This window comes from Mustela nivalis (assembly GCF_964662115.1).
Source record: "Mustela nivalis genome assembly, chromosome: 2".
Taxonomy (NCBI): Eukaryota; Metazoa; Chordata; class Mammalia; order Carnivora; family Mustelidae; genus Mustela; species Mustela nivalis.
In genome coordinates this window covers 25,432,550-25,453,636 of record NC_139021.1, presented here as the reverse complement: position 1 = coordinate 25,453,636, position 21,087 = coordinate 25,432,550, and the positions used below count along the sequence as shown (strand labels likewise).

Here is a 21,087-nt window from a genome sequence, read left to right as displayed (position 1 = left end):
AAAAGGATGCCATCTCCCCCCGCCCCTTTTTGGTTTTGTTGACAGTATGTTGATTAAAGAAGCCCTCAGATATAGACATTTTTATTAACTTTTCTATTAAGTTTGTACCACTTTTAAAATGTGTTATTCTCTAAGTACCAAGATACTAAGGAATAAAATCCTCTTGCAGGGTATGAAACAAGTGGGTCCCATTCAGATTCAGACTGATTTGGCCTACAGCCCTACTTATCATTTAATTAAAGGGGAGTGTATTATGTAGCACTATTAAGGAAGTCTTGTAGCATAAAAAAAAAGCAAAGAAATGTAACATAAAAATACATTATAAATTATATATAAAGAGCTTTCACAGGAAGATGTGAGTATTGGAGGGTCATCTATATGCAAAGTTATGCTTAAAAGCATTAAATATATAAAGAGAAAACATGAGAAAATAGATGAGTCATGGGACAATATACAGAAAAGCTTAAAATATTGGGTCCTTTATTTGTAAAATAAAGTTGTCATGAAAGAGGACCTCGACCTCATTTCCTTTACCTCTAGTAACTGATAGGGAGATCATTTCAGAGCATTTAGCATTAGATTTATAGTTTTGGTTGCTGTGAAGTCAGTAGAACTCTGTTGAAAAGCTAAAAATTTAAATCTGTGCACCAAGAAATAACCTTAGTTTACTTTTGCAACTCTTATTCAGGACTTTAGGTAAATGAATTAGAGGTCAAATTTCTAATTTACTGACTAAAGTATTCACTCATGGTTGGCAATATTTATTTAATATTATTTAAAGATGTAAACAATAAATAATAAAATTGTCAAACTTTTTTTTTAAGATTTTATTATTTACTTGAAAGAGAGAGAGAAAGAGTGGAGTGGGGAGAAGCAGAGGAAGAAAGACAAGCAAACTTCATTGCTGAACACAGAGCCCAACAAGCCTGATCCCAGGACACTAAGATCATGCTAAATAAATTCTGCTTTTACTTCTAAAAAAAACCTTAAAAAATAATAAATGAATGAAGGTCATCTTCGGACAGATATGTGCTGTATGTTGACATAGTCGTGAAATATAAACTATATGATTTAAATTAAGACCATATAGAAATCAAGTCCATTTGATTAATTCTCATTTAGAGTCAGAGCTGCACAATAGCTCCCCTAAAAACTTATCCTTATAACCATGTATACAAATTAAAATATATACAAATGTACTCTCAAATGTTCTGTCATCACCTTCAAATCATTTATGGAGAGTCACCAATGTATCATTTAAAAATGACATCATTCAAGATTTCTAAAATTACCTAAAAAGAGAGCAGTGGTTATATAATCCAATGTCCTCATTTTCTTTATGAGTAAATTAAGATTCAAGATACTCAGCATTTTTTATATAATTAACCAGAGACATAACTGGGATTCCAATATATAACTTTAGATCTTCATCTTAGTATTAGTGCCTCTCCTAATTTACTGGGAAAAAACAAAAACAAAAACAAAAAAACTTGAAGTTTGTCATTTCTTATTTACCATACATTCAACCTAGCCTCCAGAAACTTAAAACTATTGTCTGATTTTGCATTATCTATTCATCACTACCTATTCGTTGTTGGCTTTTCATATTTAATCTATGAACTATACAATATCACAGGAGTTAAATCACAATGTGAGAGGTAGATTATTGAGAGAGAAAATTTACAACTAAAAGACAACAAAGATGTAAACCATACATACAAATCTTATATCAGGTACTGAAAGTGATAAATATAGTCCCCATTGGCTCTCACATACTCTGGCAAAGTATAAAGATTGATTTCAGTAAAAGTGTAAACATTTCCATATATGTATGCATATGTGTGTGTAGAATGTGTACCCGGAGGTTAGAATACAGCAATTTCTGACTTAGCTTCAATGGAAGCATTAATTTAGCAGACATTAAGATAGTTAAATGACAGTGTGGAGATTACTTAAGAAATTAAAAATAGAGCTTCCCTATAACCCTGCAATTGCACTACTGGGTATTTACCCCAAAGATACAGATGCAGTGAAAAGAAGGGCCATCTGTATGCCAATGTCCATAGCAGCAATGGCCACAATCACCAAACTGTGGAAAGAACCATGATGCCCTTCAATGGATGAATGGATAAGGAAGATGTGGTCCATATATACTATGGAGTATTATGCCTCCATCAGAAAGAATAAACACCCAACTTTTATATCAACATGGATGGGACAGGAAGAGATTATGCTGAGTGAAATAAGTGAAGCAGAGAGAGTCAATTATTATATGATTTCACTTATTTGTGGAGCATAAGGAACAACACAGAGGATATGGGAAGATGGAGAGGAGAAGGGAGGAAGGGAGTTGGGGGAAATTGGAGGGGGAGATGGTCCATGAGAGACTGTGGACTCTGAGGAACTAACTAAGGGCTTTGGAGGGGAGAGGAAGTGGAGGTTGGGTAAGTCTGGTGGTGGGTATTGTGGAAGGCATGTATTGCATGGAGCACTGGGTGTGATTCATAAACAATGAATTCTGGAACACTGAAAAGAAATTTCAAAAATAAATAAAAACTTTAAAAAGAGTTAAATGAATGTATGACAGGTTCTTATAGGAATCATTTTCAAAAGCAATGTAGGGGTATCTCTTTTGGGACTCTTGGACTCTTCAGACACAGCAAATATGTAAAAAGGAGACATAGAAGAGAGAAGAAGTTTGGTGAAATTATTTCCTTTGAGAGAAACTTGTAGATCATTGAATACCCTTTCTCTAGACTTTCTGAGGGAGTGGTGGAAGAGTGATACCTTCTGGTGTTTATCTAGTGATTCAGTGGGATCACTCAGTTATGAAATATGTTTAATGCAGTTGGCACACAAAAAAGACTGCTGTCTGTTCCTGTCTGAGAAAGCTAAAGTCAAAATCACACAGGAAGAAGATAAAACTGACATTTGTTGAGAGAATTCAGAAATGAGAGAAGATAGTGGTTCTGTGTTGAGATAAGCTCACTTTTTTGTGTTTCTCAGAGAAAAACAAAACAAAAACAAACAAACAAACAAACAAAAAACACGGAATTTCTGGTTCACCAAGGAGATTTAAAATAGTATCATTTGGGGATCTGCCAAGTAGGCTATCTGAGGAATAAAGACGACCTTAGCAAAAGAAGGCTGGGAGTATCAAATGGCTGGAGACAAACTCTGGCAAGTGTCCATTTAGAATACAGATGCGCTCCCTGGGGAAAGAAAGTGTAGAAGAAATAGACCCAGTTGGAATCCTGAAAAGGCCCCAGGACTATCCATGTCAGAATCAGCCTGAAGATCACGACCAGAGAGTATGTAGATTTAGAACTGAGGTCAAGACCAGTCTCTTTACCTCTTCTCTGCTCTACCTCTGTTTAATCTTAGAGAAACCTAAAACAGCAGCACCGAAGGAGTTTGGAAGAAAGAGGAAGATACAAGATGGAGGGACAGAAGAATCAATTTCAACCCTGTTCTTCATTTACACAAGTACCTGGCTAATCACTGCAAGGATAGGAGAGAGGGAAGAAGTTAACATTCAATGACATTTAGCATTTTGATTAATAGCTGGGGCTTGGTAATATACTAATTATAGAATTGAAACAGTGTTTCTAGTTTTATGGCTGAATTGCATCTCTCCCAAATTCATGTGTTGAAGTCCTACCCCCAGTGCCTTAAGATGTAACTGTATTTATGGATAAGTTCTTTAAAGATTTGAAGTTAAAATGAGTACCTTAGGATGGGCTCTAATCCAATATAGCTGATAACCTTATGAGGAGAGAAATTTTGGCATGGGGAGACAGACACCAAGCATGAGCTAGCACAGAGGAAAGGCCAGAAGAGGACACAGCAAGGAGGTGACCATCTGCAAACCAAGGATGAAAGCCTCAAAGGACATCAAACCTACCTACATCTTGATCTTGGGACTTCTGGACTCTAGAATTGTGCAAAATAAATTTCTGTTGCTAAGCTATCCCGTCTATGGCCTTTTGTTATAGCAGTCCTAGCAAACTAGTTCACCAGGTTAATGTGATCACAAGAGCTGAGTTTTCATCCAGTAGATATATGCTGAGGGTATCTCTTCTGGAATAAATTCTGGAAATTATTTATTAGAATCTGTTAATATATCCCACAGTGAGAACTAAAAGAAATCTGAGGCTTTCTTAAAACTTAACATGCATTTCGATATATTGCTTTTTTGCATATGATTACCACACTGCCTGAATCAAATAATGAATATCCTTCCATGTGAAGAAAATGAAACAATGGAGCATATAGAAATTATGCCTATGGGAGATGATCAGAACATACTCAATCAGAAACATTCATCCCATTTCTTAAGCACAAGCTTAAACCTTCTTAGTATCTTGTGGTAGGGAAAAGGCAGATCTCATACATGTCTGGCAGATTAATAAGCATCCTGAAAGAAACCACAGAAAGGAAAACAGAAAGGAAGAGAGAAAAGAAATTGTTTTTCAAAAAAAATAATGTTTTGAAATCTTTAAAAGGAGAATGTCAGAATTTTGTTGAATGCTTTTATGGATTTATTTTAAGCTGCATATGGTGGAGAGGGAAATCATAATTTTTCAAATAATTAGAGATTCTAAAGTTATGACGTAAAGCAGATCCCGCAGTGTAATGATCAGAAGCAATAAGTCATAAAAAATTAGAGGAAGTAACACAAAGCTGAGGAACAATGGGAAAATTGATACTGTATCACATTCTCTCAGCATATTTATTGTTATTTTTGAACATATTTCTTACTTTCTTATAATTGGAGGGCACTAGCTCAGCTGTCACAAGAGAGCTGTCCACTACACCTGCAGAGGCTATGCAGTACAGTAGCCACACAGTACAGTAGCCACTGACTACCTCTGGCTTTTGAGAATTTGAAGTGTAGCTAGTAAGACTGAAAAACTGAATTTTAAATTTTATTTTATTGTAACTAATTTTAATTTCAACTTAGAAATTTGGAGCATGTGGGGCACCTGGGTGGCTCAGTGGTTAAGCCGCTGCCTTCGGCTCAGGTCATGATCTCAGGGTCCTGGGATCGAGTCCCGCATCGGGCTCTCTGCTCAGCAGGGAGCCTGCTTCCTCCTCTCTCTCTCTCTCTCTCTGCCTGCCTCTCTGCCTACTTGTGATTTCTCTCTGTCAAATAAATAAATAAAATCTTTAAAAAAAAAAAAAAGAAAGAAATTTGGAGCATGAAATGTTTTTCCATTAAATATAATCATATTGTTTTGGTGCTACATTTTAACTGCTGCATTATGTAAGATGTAGCTTTGTAGTGAAAGCATCCGAGGCATACATTATGATGTGTTTATTTGAATATTTTATGCAGACAGTAAGAATTACAGTGAAATCTCAGTAAATAACAGTTGCTAATACACTGAAATACTGTATTTATTATTATAATTATAAGTAAATTATTCTTCTAGACTATTAAAAATCAACTCTTCCCATTGAAAATTTAATGTTTAGTATGAGCTGTGCTGTAAGTGTAAAATACATTAAGATTTTTAAGACTCAGTTGAAAAATATAACACAAAGTATATCATCAATATTTTACATTACTGTTGAAATGTTAATATTTCGGATATAATAGGTGAATGTAATTAAATTTCATTTTGCCTATGTGTTTTACTTTTTTATGTGGCTACAAGAAAATATAAAATTGTGTGTGTATGTGTGTGTGTGTGTGTGTGTGTGTGTGTACCTACCACTGTGAGAAACTTTTGTGACTTACTGGCATTGCAAACACTAAATTAAGCCACATAATTTTTGGACTTGGGAAAATTTTATTGTTCCATGATCAAATGACCTCAAGGTCCTGAAATACTAAGGAATCCATTCAAGCTCACAGAGTAGAGGCTATACCCAGATTTACCAACTTCTAGTTCAGTGTTTTTTTCCAGAATAATACTTGTACAAAGGAAATTTTATTCCTGGTAATCTCTACCTCTCACTACCTTTGCAATCTAGTTTTTATTGGTATTACTTACTTACATATCTCCCTCAGGAAAGAGTTGGCTGGCTTTCTCTTATGTTGATAAACTGGAAAGATAAATATTTACTTGGAAATTCAACACAAGTGTAGGAACACAAAATCTGGAGGTTTGTATTAGTTAGGGAAATTCTAGCCAGTACTTGCTAGATTCTCTGTAGGAAAGAAGGATATATCCCAATGCAACAAAGTTGCTTTCTTATTAGATCAACAATATAATGTTTTAATCTGACCTTTTCCAACAAAAGTACACTGGGTATAATGAAACTATTGCCTTTTTTAATAAGGGTTTTATACTTCTTTCACCTTAAACTGTTTATAGCTACAGATTCTTTCTTAGGTTTTCCAATAACAGTCAGTAGTACCTGATCTAATAAAAAGATAAATCAGCCTATAACAGAAGATGCTTTCATTGTTTGTTTCACCCCATAGACATACGGTAAAGCAGAGTATACTTTGCTGGTATTTCACATAGTTTGTACAACACTTGTCTGTTAAATATTTGATGTAGTTTACTAGGGCTAATTTTCATTATAATATCTACTGTATTGAAACCTGTGTTAAACAGAATCTTTTTTCTTTAAATCAACAAATAAGGACTTATATTATGTAATCAAATAAAAATGAGTCTCCAACAAATTACTGTGAAAAGTTGAGATATTTCCATTTCAAATAATACCCCTATTATTCATAACATGCTTGAAATTGCCTTCCAAGTCATTTTGAGCAAAACAATAAGGGTGATGAGGCTTCTCCTGCTGCTGCTGCTGCTGATAATAGTAATAATGGCTAACATTTTATATAATGCTTACTCTCTGTCAGACACTATTCAAAATGCTGCCCATATATTAACTAACTTAATAACTGATATCATTGTTTTATGAACATGTCACTTTTAATCAAGGACAGTGTATTTCCACAATTTTCACTTACTTTTTCACCAAATTTGAATCTCAATAAATTTTAGCCTTTTATAAAAATAACAAATTTATTCTACAAATGTGAAAATTTGAGGATAACTACGGTTGGAGATCATAGAGAATTTAGCACAGTCTTTGAAAGCAAAAACACTTAAGGATTCAGTCCTGCTTCTGCTATAATCTAATGTGACCTTAGGCTTCCTATTTCTTTTTTCAACAAGGCTGCCATTAACTCAAACGGGGCATCTGAGTGAATCAGACAAATAAGCCCCTTTCTCTGGGTGATAGTGGATCCGGCACAGGGCTGAGCCAGACGTGTATAGCCCTCACTCTCCACCTACCCTAAGTGTCCTTGTGTTAGCCTGAATCACTTGATCCAGAGTCTTTGTTTGGTAAAGTAGAGACAATAATACAATATCTGAGGTACTGTGAGGAGTATATGAGATAAGGTGTATGCAAATACTTTGTAAATTGTGACACATACATATGCACATATAACATTCAATCATTTGTTCAACATTTATTTGAATGGTAAACTCTGGAAGTACAGGGATAAAAGGACACAGTCAATGCCTTTGGGGAGTTGCAAATTATAAAACCAGGCAACTATGAAACAAAGCAAAAGTTGTTTTCTAGACTTTATATAGTAGATAGAATATTTATATTGCTCATATCTTTGAATTTGCCCAAATGTGTGTAATTCTTGTAAATAAACAATATATCTTTTTAAAGCCATCCAATAGTAATGGGCAGTAGTATTTTTTTTTGCTGGTCACTTTGAATTTGTCATGGTCCAGAAGGTCTGGAGTGATGTTAAGAACACCAAGTAACAGGTGATGGGGACGAGAAACTGAATTGTGAATGCTGATCATGGGTTGTATCTAGAAAGTGCCCTGTTGTAACAGGTATGAGCCATTTGTTATATTTCAGGACAATCCAGTGAGTCTTGAAAGAGAGGAGGCAGGTCAGGAGTCAGGAAAGCAGTGCTCATGCTCTTGCCCCATGAGAGTGGTTATTTATTTACCAATCAATAGGATTTCAACATGTTAATAACCTGTACAGCAATAGTACATAAACTAACATAGTTTTACACCATAGATGTCACATCACGATTCTAACCTAAAACTACTCTGCAACCTTCATTATTCTAGCCAGGTGCCAAGTATTCTGAGAGTTTTCCTGGACCACATAGTCTCTTTCAGTTCTCAAAAGATCTTGTCTTTTCTTAATTATAATACTTCATAAATTATTTTTCTTTTCATGAAATTTTCACACATCTTTTCACAGACTAGGCAGGAAACTCTGAATTCAGGGACTGTGTGATTTGCAGAGCCTTGTTCAGTGTCTGCTACAAAGTAAGTGCTCAGCAATAGTTTCACTGAACAAAATTGGATGGATAATAAATGATGGCATGAATAGAGATTCCATAATCATCTCAAATGGGGCTTTGATCTAAAAAAATATTTTAGTTTAATTAAATAACATTAGCAATATACCTGCCTCATTTACTTCAGCTAATTTCATACCTGAAGAAAGATCAGGTTAAGTAATAATAAATTTATTGTCACATGAAGCCAATCCTTCCACTTATATCTTATAGGATTATTTCCTAAAATGTGTCCTAAGGAAGAACAGGTCCTAAATAAGCTGAAAAGGCATTATTTGCTTAAATCAAATAATTCAACTTAAATTTGTTTAACCCAGTGATTGTGGAGCTTTTTGAGCCCCAAAATTGGCCCTGTGTAACTACCATTGCCATACATCTTTAAACTTAAGGAAAATCCTAATAAATTTTTTAAATCATTTGAAGGAACTTTTCCTAAATTTCCTTTAACTGTTTCTGGATATCTGTGAATTTGAATTTAAAAGTCTAAGGATTTTAATTCTGTAATGTTATTTCTAAATAGCATGGTAAATCTGCCAATGAAATGAATGTAAGGTCCACAAGCATTGCCTCAGACTCCATTTTTCATACCAACATGGAAGAATCAATCATATACAGTGTGTTTGATTGCTTATACTTATTGTGCTTGATTGCAAAAGCCCTTTGGAGGTCATCTTGGGCAAGTATTAAATCATTACTAAAGACAAAATCCCCTGTTCAATATACTTTGCAATAGAATTTCTAAAACACTGAATTTTTTTTTTGTTAAACACTGACTTAATCAATTATCTTTTGTTATGTGCTCATCCTTAGGTGATGTAATGAAACTGCCCTCACTAGAGACAGTAAATGTTAGCATTTAAGAATTCTTAATATGAGTAAAACTCTACCATATATGAAGACTAAATGGAACAGTAATGAATCACCATGAGGTATGTCCATAAAATGATGGCAATGTTTGTAATGTGCCAGATGTCCTTTGAAGTACAAGAAATTCAAACAATTATAAACAAAAAGTGTTACCCAATAATTCATTACATTATAAAATTTTAAAATACTTGATAGAAATTATATTAACTGAAAATACTAGCCCAAAATTGATTGAGATAAGATAATAAAATATTATCAATTTGTATATTTTTTTAAAAATCACTTTGTAATTGTAAATATAGCTTAAATAACATTATAAAATCAGTACAGAATATATTTTAAACTTATGTAAGAAATATGATATATGTATTTCTCTAAGGAGATCAATTTTTATCTTAATAATAGCTGGAGTATTTTAAAAATCTAAAACATTTGTATTTCTTGTTACTATTAATCTTGATACTGTGGACTTTCCTCATTCTTTGAGCCCTTGGAGATTCCTTTGATATCAGAGAGTACTTATACAATTTTGATGGAATATTACATTTTTTAAAGTTCATATCTAGATATTAGATTTGAGGGATATGTTATGGTGAAAGAAAATACGAAATATAAATTTCAAACAGTTTCTTTTTCAGATCAAGAGGAAAATATGGAAGACATACTTAAGAGAGCTTTATAAAACCTATGATTAGTGAAAACTCAGAACAGGACACAAAAAAAGCTTTCCCACCATCTGATAGGAACAGAAAGTCTAAGACGCCCTATTGTGTGAAAACTCTCATGGAGGATGGAAGTTACATATAGTACAATCATCTATATTAATTTGTTAAACTATATTTGCTAAAGCAATTAATTCTGAAATCTTAAAGCATTGGACTTATGGAAAAATGTAAGCTCCTTAAAGATATACCCAGATTCCACTGAGCTTTAAAGTAATATGTGTTCAGCAAGTGGGTAGTTTCACACTTTACTGACCAATGGATATTGAGTGGCAATAGGTACGAGTGAATTAACACAGAGACAGGGCCATGCCATGGGGTTATTATGGTTAAGTGAAAAAGAAAAATTGTAGTAGAAAATGAGACTTAAAGAGCTTTAGCTAAAGAGTAGATGGGAAGACCAGCAAAAGGTGTCATGGAATAGAGTCAGAAAGGTGGATGGCTGACCGTGCTTAAAGAGCATACTACAAATTGCCTTGTGGATGCCAGCAGCAGATATCTACAGGATTCCTGGTTACCAAGAAGTGACATTTTCACTGAAACTGGTTAATATTTATGAATTAGAGAAAGGGTTAAGATATGGACAGGCCATTTTATCCCATCACTATTAGACCTCATAAGCTATCACCTATATCTAGAAATTTTCTTTTAAAAAGAAGGAAGTGATCTAAACTCTGAAAGTCTGAACTTTTTCCCCAAGGAAGTTGAGTTAACACTAAAGAGATGTTTTTCCTAGAAGAGACTCAAAAGTTTATCCTATCATTAACAGGAAAGTGTGAGCCAAATTAAAATGTTATACAAAAATGGAATTTTTTCAGTTGTACAGTTGTCAAGCACTGTATTTTAAACCTACTATATGTTTTAGAAAGTATCACCATTGGATATTTGATAATTATCTCATATTCATAGTAGATGCTGTATTTGAAAGTAGTAATCTAAATCACACTAATTTTACCAAGATATTTCTGGATTCTTACAAATTCTATTAGATTATATCAGAAGGTTAATATAATTTGCCTTTCACTTTTTAAGATTTATCAACAAAGGGTTTATATAAATGGACTAAACACTGGCCTAAGAAAGAAAACTTAGCAAACCGTAAAGATTTTATTTTCAGCATTAACTATTTTTTAAAAGAAACAATTGAAATATTGGTTTAAGAAAGAAAGACTTAACAAATCTAAACCTTAAAGATATTTCTTTAAAGTAACAATCCATGATATTTTCTTTCTTGACTATGTCAGAATCATTCTAATATCAATGTTTTGGTGATTGATTCAATTCCTTAGAAAATAATGAAAATCTTATAATAGAATCTCCATGTCATTTGAATATACTGATTTCTGTGACTATTTCTTAAGTACATACATTATTTCTCTTTATATTTTCTTACTGTACTTTGTTTAAAAATCCATTATCACCTAGTTTTAAGTGATCTTATCAGAATCTGAATGTAATATTTTCAAAATACAGTTTCTCCTAAATGACATCTATCAATAACCCTGGGTAGCCTCTGCATTAAAGCACACAGTTAACTCACAACCAGAATAAAAGGACTCTAAGACAGCAAGGTGAGATAAATAAAATATTATTCCAAATATTCCACTCTACATCTAACTTCTCATTTCATATATTAAAACTTTGGTCCAACTCTAAACATAGTCAGTCATATGGCTTAATTTAAATTCATAACTGTTAAAATGTTTAGCGAGATAAAGTACTTTATTGAAATTGTTATGTTTGACTAAAGCAAAAATGAGTCACTAACACTGTATTTCTGATATACAGTGTTTCACTCAGGTTACTAGTTGTGTTTCACAGTGAAATGTCTACTTCAGAGAAATTTGAAATGAAATAATAATTAGACAGTTTACTGTCAAACACATACACAATTTCTGAACAGAATTTTGGTCTAGGGATATATAAAAAGATTGACCAATAAGTTTTAAGGATGGAAATGAATAAAGTAAATATATTTAGCTATGGAAGAATTTAATTCTATCATTATCAACTAATATGGTAAAAAGCCTTAAATGTTATATTGGCAAGGACTATAAAACATAAATTTACATCACAGAGGAAATGCTATCAGGGAGTTTTTAATGGTTCTTCTAGACAGACCAATAGTTACTTAGATCATTTGACTATTAAATATCTTCATTTTTTCTCTGCTGGTTGTGTAGACATCATACTAATTGTGACTATGAACTCCATAAACCAGACAAGTTCATTAAGGAAGAAGTAAAAGAAGTTTATTTTTTTTAATCTCATAATAAAATTAAAAGAAAAAAAGAGAATTTCAAGATGAAAGTAATGATTTAGCACTAAATGAGACCTGAAGAAAAAAGAAAGTGACGTTAATAATAAAATCAAAAGGAAAGAAGATGTGGTATATATACACAAAGGAATACTATGCAGCCATCAAAAGAAATGAAATCTTGCCATTTGCGACAACATGGATGGAACTAGAGCATATCATGCTTAGCGAAATAAGTCAAGCAGAGAAAGACAACTATCATATGATCTCCCTGATATGAGGAAGTGGTGATGCAACATGGGGGCTTAAGTGGGTAGGAGAAGAATAAATGAAACAAGATGGGATTGGGAGGGAGACAAACCATAAATGACTCTTAATCTCACAAAACAAACTGAGGGTTGCTGGGGGGAGGGGGTTTGGGAGTAGGGGGTGGGATTATGGACATTGGGGAGGGTATGTGCTTTGGTGAGTGCTGTGAAGTATGTAAACCTGGTGATTCACAGACCTGTACCCCTGGGGATAAAAATATATGTTTATAAAAAAAAATTTTTAAAAAAAAGGAAATAAGGTACAAGATTAGAAGTTATTCTCAAACACTATTCACCAATGGAACTCAACATTATGGAACCCAACATCTTATTCTCTCAAAACTCAGTAAATGAAAATAACTAGTTGATTTCCTAAGCTTAAAATAATACATTTTGTCTAATTTATGAAAAGGGGATTATTTGAGATAATAATTCAAGTACAAGTTATAAATTTTCCTACAGTATGTACTCACTAAAAAATAAATAATACCTACCATAATATGAAATATATATAGAGAGAGTATATCTCTTGAACTGTGTTAGCAAAGCCCTTTCTACTGTCTTCACCAAGAAAATAGCCTAATTGCCCATGTCCAACATTTATATTATAGTAAATTATGTACATCTATATGATCTGAACTGAAAGTTTTGGTCTTCTCTTACTATGTCGCACTTCCAACCTTAAAACCCTATGACTCACATTGATGGTTAGTTATGAAATTAGGGGAGGGATTTTGTGATTAGAATGCTGAGATGGGATTACTTGTGCTTTATTATAAATACAGAAGACTAAGGTACACAAAGAAAAACTGATGCCTAAGCAAAATTAGAAAAAAAAATATAGCATTACACAGATTGCTTTGATGTTGTGTTTTTTTTTTAAATTTGAACTGTTATTCTAAAAATTGTTGTGTTTTATAACATAACTGAGTGTTTTTTTTTTTTTTTTTTTCATTTTAAAAGCGTGTTCTACAGAAAAGTACTTTGTTCTCTGGAGAAATGTGGGAATTAATTCATAAAACATAGGATTTTTCATTTTTATATGTGTTTCCAGGATTCAGATTTATGTTTGATCACAATCTTTAAACTATTTCTCTCTCATGGTTAGAAAGTGTTTTTCTCACTCATTTCCCATGGTTGATTATTTCTTTCCACTGAAGCATCTTTATTCACTGCATGTCTAACTTCTACTCATAGAAATTCTAATACCTTTTGATTGCACCATAGTTACATGCCTAGCAACTGTGACTATTTTTCCCCCCACTGATGAAGAAACCAAGGCTCAAACAACTCAGATAACAATTAGTAACCTCGCAGACTCCCAATTCTTAGTTTTCCCTTATAGACTACCCTGGACCCCTGAAAATCTTATTTATCTTTGTTTAGTAACTCTGCACTCACGTTTATGTCAAAAAATTTCCAAATCTAAGAAAGAGATACTTCTCCAAAGTTTTTTTTCACTTAAATTATGTGCGTCTAAAATGTCACCGTTCTCTAACTGAGGTTTACGGCAGTGCATTTTCAATATAATTTGAAATTTTCATTCATTAAATATGTTTTTCTCACCAAAAAGACACACAGCTGATCCCAAGAAGGATGACAACCTCTTTGAGAAACTATGTAATATAAAGTATATTCCCTTCTCACTTTAAAATGCACTGTATTTACTATTGATGTATCTTTGTTAAATTGAAAGTAAGTATCTATAAAATGTTGACCTACATAAGAAGAATCACATAAACAAGGTTATAGGAGGAAAGGGAAAATTAAAATGTGATAAAATGTGGAAAAATTTACTAAACATTATCTGTAATATAGAAATATTCATATATTTGGATAACTGAAATTAATTATATGCTGTACTTCCTAAACTTATATACCAAAGACAATATTGATATTGATACAGTATCTTTGTGCATTAAAAAGATGTAAAATGTTGAATAACTTAAAATTAAAAATGTAATAATATTTTATAGTTGAATAATGGACACTGATGGGTAAAAACATAATACTTTTAAATAAACATGATCTAGAGGTAAGGCTTTATGTATTGGACAATTGTCATCTGAAAATCTCTTTCCAATTTAGAAATTAAGAACACATGATTAAATATTCATAAAAATGGAAAATAATATATTCTAGGTTTATAATAAAAATTAAACGACAATGTTATGAAGGTTTCAATAAATAAATATGAAAACTTCCAAATACGACAGATAAGAAAAATTACACCACTTATGTGTGACATAGAACAATTCAAGTTCTCATTAGAAGATATTTAATGAAACTTGAATGCAAGAAGAATTTTAAAAGCAAAGACTAATGATATTGAAATAAGTTTCTTTGGGCAAGAGTTGCAAATTAAAGAGAAAAAAATTGTGAAACATAGTAGAGATAATAATAGCATTTTCAAAGAAGGGATTTTCAATATAAATAAACTCTGGGGGAAAAAAGAGTTTTATTTTAGGTAGAAGTGGACATATTCAGTGTGGGATCTAGGGAGGGGGAAGCAATTTGCATATCAAAGGCAATTTATTTAAATCAAGACTTTTCTGAGCATTTTTGAGTAAAAACAACATTTGTTAGTGTGTTCTCCACTACCTCTACTTAACCCTATTGAAATTATATCTTAACCAACAAGGAAGCTAACTTCTAACAATTTAAAGGATGCACTAGTAAGGAAAGCATGTTAATGTGTCTATGTGCCTACTCTATCCATGATGGGACACACTATAAAACATAGCTAATCAGGCAGCTTAGTAAGTTTGCAGTTAATTTTCAAAGTTTTCTTTTTTGTTCTGTTTTGTTAGTTTTGTTTTTTATAAAAAACACAGGTTAAACAAATACGCTATGGAGAAACTATTCAGTCTTTGGAAACCTAGAGCTTCATTAAAATATGAAATAATTTCAAAATAATAGATAATTCAGTAATAATCACTGGGTACTCAATAAGTTTGTGAGTTATTAAGAAGCTATATTACATGGAGACCTGGTTCTCCATAATTTTTGTTCTCTTTCATTGTCTTTAATTAAGGTACCAGTGATATTAAATGGGAGCATAGAACAATGTAAAACAGGAAGATTAGCATTTCATGCTAAGGCATGTCTTTCAGATTGTCAAAATATGAATTTTAAGCTACTTAAGTTAGCTTCTTGGGTATTTATTTATTTATTTATTTACCTAAATTTGTTTATAGTTTCAAGAAATACTTCTCCAAATGAATTTATGTTGTCTAGGTAAAATACTGTTTGGACATAATGTATTAGAAAAATCAGGCCTAAATGACAAAAGTTTTAAAAGGATACATGCAAAGGTGGATTTTTATATAATAAAACTTTTTCTTGATCATGTTATAAAATCATAGCTTCCATTTTTATAGGCCACTTTATTTCCTCTATATATAGATTACACCAAAAATTATCATCTTTGAACTCCTTTTGCTGAAGAAAATAGAAAAAAATGCATCTCCCATAAAATACTTTCTTTCTATTTTATTGCAGTGAATTCATTGTTAGGCTCTTTTTCACTCCTGAAACCAGATAGGCAATGCTAGAAAATCAAATTGAACCTGAAGGCACTATAAAAGTCAATTTAAGATCAGCAAGTAGAATACTGAAAATAATAATTACATACACAAATCTACTGGAAGCTTAGCACTATTGCCTTATGATGCAAAACAGCCCTATCTAAAGATACCAGTTTCATGAAACCATACTACATAAAGCAAATGAAGTATCATTTTATTTTTGAGATAGATCATTTTTTTCCCTCCACATTTAAATATAAAATACTTTTTTTCTATTCAGATAAGGAAGAAAGACATCTCACTGAAAGATGCCATGAATCTAGTAGAAAAGATCACCACATGAGTCAAAGATGATAGTCTTTTGAATTTCTGCCATGCCATCTGCTTTAACCCATTGAAGAGGAGAATTAGAGATATAAAATCATGCCGCTAGAAAACTCCAAAAGGAAGGGGTCAACCCAGAGAGGTAAAGAAGCTCTGCAAGATTTTTTATAGAAAAAGAGTCCTCTGATTCCTGAAGTACAAAAAAGTTTTAGATATTGAAATTGGAAATTCAAAAAAATATTATTTCCAATTTAAAAGTGACACTGGCTGAAACTGGTAAGATTCAAGTTACTATGCTCTGGACAGCTATTTTTAATAAAATATATAAAAGTAATTTTCTATGCATATTTAAATTTCAATTTTAAAATATAGTATTTTATGATGAGTAATATATTCTGTTATGAGAAAGGATTTAAGAGCATATTTTCATTCATGCTTCCACTCAAATTAACTACATTAGCAGTAGAAATTATAGATTTTTCTACAGTGGATTTTGTTCAAAATCTTTAGTTTTAAGTTATTATTTTAGAGATTTTTATTACAATAATACCCAGTACATTATTATAAATGTCAAAATACCAATCACATTAATCTGTTACTATTATTGTCAGAAATCTCATTGAAAGGACATCTATAGATAGGTTACTGGTCTTCAAAGTATAAATTAATTGTTGAAATTTGTATTCCAGAAAACAGTATGTGGCCTAATAACATTTTAGGTATTAATTATAAGCTGCCTAAACTCACCATATTAAATTTGTATAGTGCCTAAGACTTAAGACTACTAAAACAGAAAGCATTAAATAAAAAAAGAAAAACAGATAAATGGAAAAATGTAACTATGGCAGTGCTCACGATTCCCTTAACAGGAGCTGATACACTACTGAGAATGAAATGAATTATTTACATAAGTAGTCTGAGGATAAAGTACACTAAACCCACATAATGTTAATAAATATTGTAGAAGCTACATTTTCATTAACACTCCATCTTCATAATAATCTTGTTCTAAATAAAGAGATTTTTCAAGTTAATACATCAAATACTATATCCCTCTTATTCAAAATTATGCCTCTTAATAAAAATAGTGGATCATAATCCTAACAAGGTTAATTAAACTAGCAATAGCAAACACACTGTATAGGAAAATGGATTTCAATTGATAGCCTATTTACAACTAAGGTTTTCTGCAGTGTTTTGTGGTACAGCTTTAGGAAGCATGCCTATTGGCTGAAGCACTTTATTAAAGTAAACATGACATCTGTCACATATTATCTTTCAGAGGTCATAATATTCTCTGTTTTGAACATGGTGTTATAAAAACCAACTAACTTTTCTACTGTAATTAGTTATCACATTATTACCTCAGCAAGAGAATGACTATTTTTGCTTATTCAAATTACTATTCATTAATGCAAAAGGTATCTTGCTTCTATTGCAAAATCTGGCTGTATATACCAAGATCATTTCACATATCAAAAGAGACAGAGGAATTCATTAAACATACCTTGATAGGGAGCACTAAATCCACGATATCGGTGATTGCTGTCTGTAACAAAATGCAGTCTGAGCCAGTTTTTGTTGCTGATAATTGGTGGTGGTATATTCATTCCAGATAACCTGAATTACAAAAGACAACAACAAAAAAATTTTTAAAAATTTTTCACCAGTACATTTTTTCACTGAATTGGGACCCAGAGAAATGTCTACCTGTGTATAATATTCATGACATTACATTGTTAATTTTTAAATACAAATAAATTAGTTATTCTATGCATAGGAAAGTCAATGATAGAATGCTGCAACTCCAAATGTGCTTTTTAATCAGATTCATATATTAATAAAATAAACTGTGAACTGGAAATAATTTTTTATTCAGCCCAATTTATTGCCTAGATAATAATAAGCATAAAGGAGGCTGAGCTAATGGTGCTGATCTTTATGCTCCTCAAATATATGTTGATAAAGTATAGTTAGAAAATAGAAAGACTTCAAAGCAATTGATATACTGTTATCACCTAATGTATTTTCTATATTTCATATTCTATGGCAAATTTCCCAATTTCTTTTCATAGGGCAACCACTCTTTTAATGTGATTTCTAATACTACAAATTTTTGTAATTATGTTTCATAATATGTACTTCTATAATGCACTGGAGGGCTGCCCCAAGTGACAGACAGAAAACGATTGTATTTTGGATGTATCATTATTCTCCATATATTTAGTCACAAGGGACCAATTCATAGTCTCCTTAAAGCAAGATACCTAGAGTAAAAGTTTTGGAACTATGCCCCAGATACTGGTCATGGTTAAGAGATGAAGTAACACTCCTGCTGTATGTCCTTTGAAGACTTCCAGGGAAGCAGTTTCTCTAATTTCATTCAACAAAGGAATATTACACCCACATACTTACACATTTAAATCCTAGGTGTGTGCTATAAAGTCAAAGTAAAATATTCTCAAAAGCTAGACTATTACTATACTAATACTAGACTATTACTATTATTATTTTAGTGAAGGAGAGTTCTTCATTAAGGTTTCCTAATAACCAGTATATGGTGTATCCTTACTATTCTTCAAAGCTTTTGCTTTTCTTTAACACACAGCAAAATAGCTGGTGTGTGTGTGTGTGTGTGTGTATGTTGGGGGTGGTGATTACAACTCTTAGTGCTTTGCAGGCAGTCACTCTAGGGTACCCATATGAGGAGATTGGAATAGATGCTGTAAACATTATTCAGTGTTGAGATGTAGACATGGTGATGTAAGAACCCTTTATCCAAACTGTTCCCTTATTTCTCCCAAAACCTACTTTCCCACAATATTTGGGAATTAGCCATCATTTTCCATTGATGGCTATCTGTCATGGTATAGAAATATGAATTCACCTCTACTGTATCATTGTGGGCAAAGGGATATGCACAGGTGAATAGAATGGTCTTGGCAATATAATTGTGTGATTTAATGTTCATGATTCTAACATGAACAAGATAGGTTCTTATCCCTCGCTCTGCTTTGGAATGCATTTTCTCAAACTTTTCTCTATTAATGTCCTATTTTCGCTCTCTTTTCATAGAGGTGACTCTATTTATTGTTGCAACTGCCTGCTTTGTTCATATCTGAACTTAGCAAATAAAGATATGTATATGATTTTAACGTTAACACTGAAGTTTAAAATTTTTACTTCATTACTTTCAAAACCATCCAGGTTTTGTTTTCCTTTGCTTGCTTGTTGGTTGGTTTGGTTTGAAAAGCAATTTCAAAGAGAAAGTATTTAGATTTGATACAATTATATTTTCAATAGACTAGCATATTCCATGCCAGGATTTGATTTACAATTTGGTTTTCTTCACTTCCTCAATTTCATGCCCATAAATATCCACTAGGGAAAGCTTAAATTATTTTAGACAGTCTGCACACATTTCTAAGTATAATGAGACTATAATACATGGATGGTTGTAATACATTAAAGTACAGAGTTTGGAGAGAAGTCCTTAGAAGATCCAATAAATGAGAAAGAACTCAACAAGGACATCAACAAGAGAGGAAAGAAGATGAAACAGACAATAAAATGGATAAACTTCCCATCTTTCCTAGGGATATCAAAGATAATTTCAGCAACAGAGGGTAGAAAAGGCAACTAATAGCTACCATGGAACTATAGTTTGCAACCTGAATTCACCTTTAGGAATTGAAAAAGGTGGAACTGAATACATTAGAGCTACAGTAGCTAGAAGCACAATGCACATGAGATGGAGGAAATAATGACAATTTAACAGGGGTGCATATAAGAAGATATTTCTGACAGCTTCAATGTTTCAGTTTATGAAGCAGAACTATAGGTAAGCCAAATCACTGAACCAGAAAGCAAGTGTATCACAGTATCTCTCCTTCCCAATGATAGTCTCCTAGTACTGCATATTATTAACAATAATTTATACAATATGGCTTTGTCTATATCTTATGGAGTAATCTGGGAAATGCATATAAATATTTCTGTACCATATTTCATATGCTATCAGGACATCTAGAAAATGGAGGATTGAGCATAAATTCTACCTACAATGATTCCATTAAATTAACTCAGATAATTTATTAAGTACTAAAGGAGATATTTCCTAAATATAAATCATTGTTATCCTTATCTCACTATGGTCATTTGAAGGTAAGTATATAGGGGTTCATTCTAGTACAAAGTCTTCTGGATAACAAAGAGATTTAGTGTATTCAACAATTATTTACTGAGCACTGATTATATAACAAACAATGACACTAAGGGTTGGAAATACAGTAGTAAATACTACAAAGAAGATCCACAATCTTGCAAAGTGAAAATAAAGAAAGTCACAAAGATAACCCAAGATAATTTCAGATGGTGGCAAGAGATGTACAAAAACATTAAAAAGTAATATGATAAAGAATGTCTAGAGGAGGAGGAGCAAGATGATAGACTGGCAGACTTAAATTTTGCCTGTTCCCAGGAATTCAACTAGATAGTTATCAAACCATTCTGAAGACCTATCAACTCAACAGGAGATTGAAGAGAAGAATAGTAGCAATTTTATGAACAGAAAAGTGACCACATTTTCTAAGGTAAAATGTGCAGAGAAGTGAATTTGAGATGATACATGGGAATAGAGATTGCAAAGGGAGGGGCTGGCTCCTGTGGAGCACAAAGTCAGAACTTTTAGAAGTCTGTTCCACTGAGGACTATTGCTCCAGAGTCTAAGCAGGAAGATGAGACCTAGCAAGGACAGTGTAGTCTCGGGACCTAT

General features: G+C 32.4%; 1 protein-coding gene across 5 annotated transcripts in view; it reads right to left on the bottom strand.

Annotated features, from left to right (window-relative positions):
- CSMD3 (CUB and Sushi multiple domains 3) overlaps positions 1-21,087 on the bottom strand; it is a 1,245,805-nt gene that overhangs the window by 771,344 nt on the left and 453,374 nt on the right. For all 5 annotated transcript variants that reach the window (XM_082720053.1, XM_082720054.1, XM_082720055.1 and 2 more), the window contains exon 6: positions 17,821-17,933. In XM_082720053.1, the coding sequence (XP_082576179.1) occupies positions 17,821-17,933 (113 nt within the window). The remainder of the gene's footprint in view (positions 1-17,820; positions 17,934-21,087) is intronic.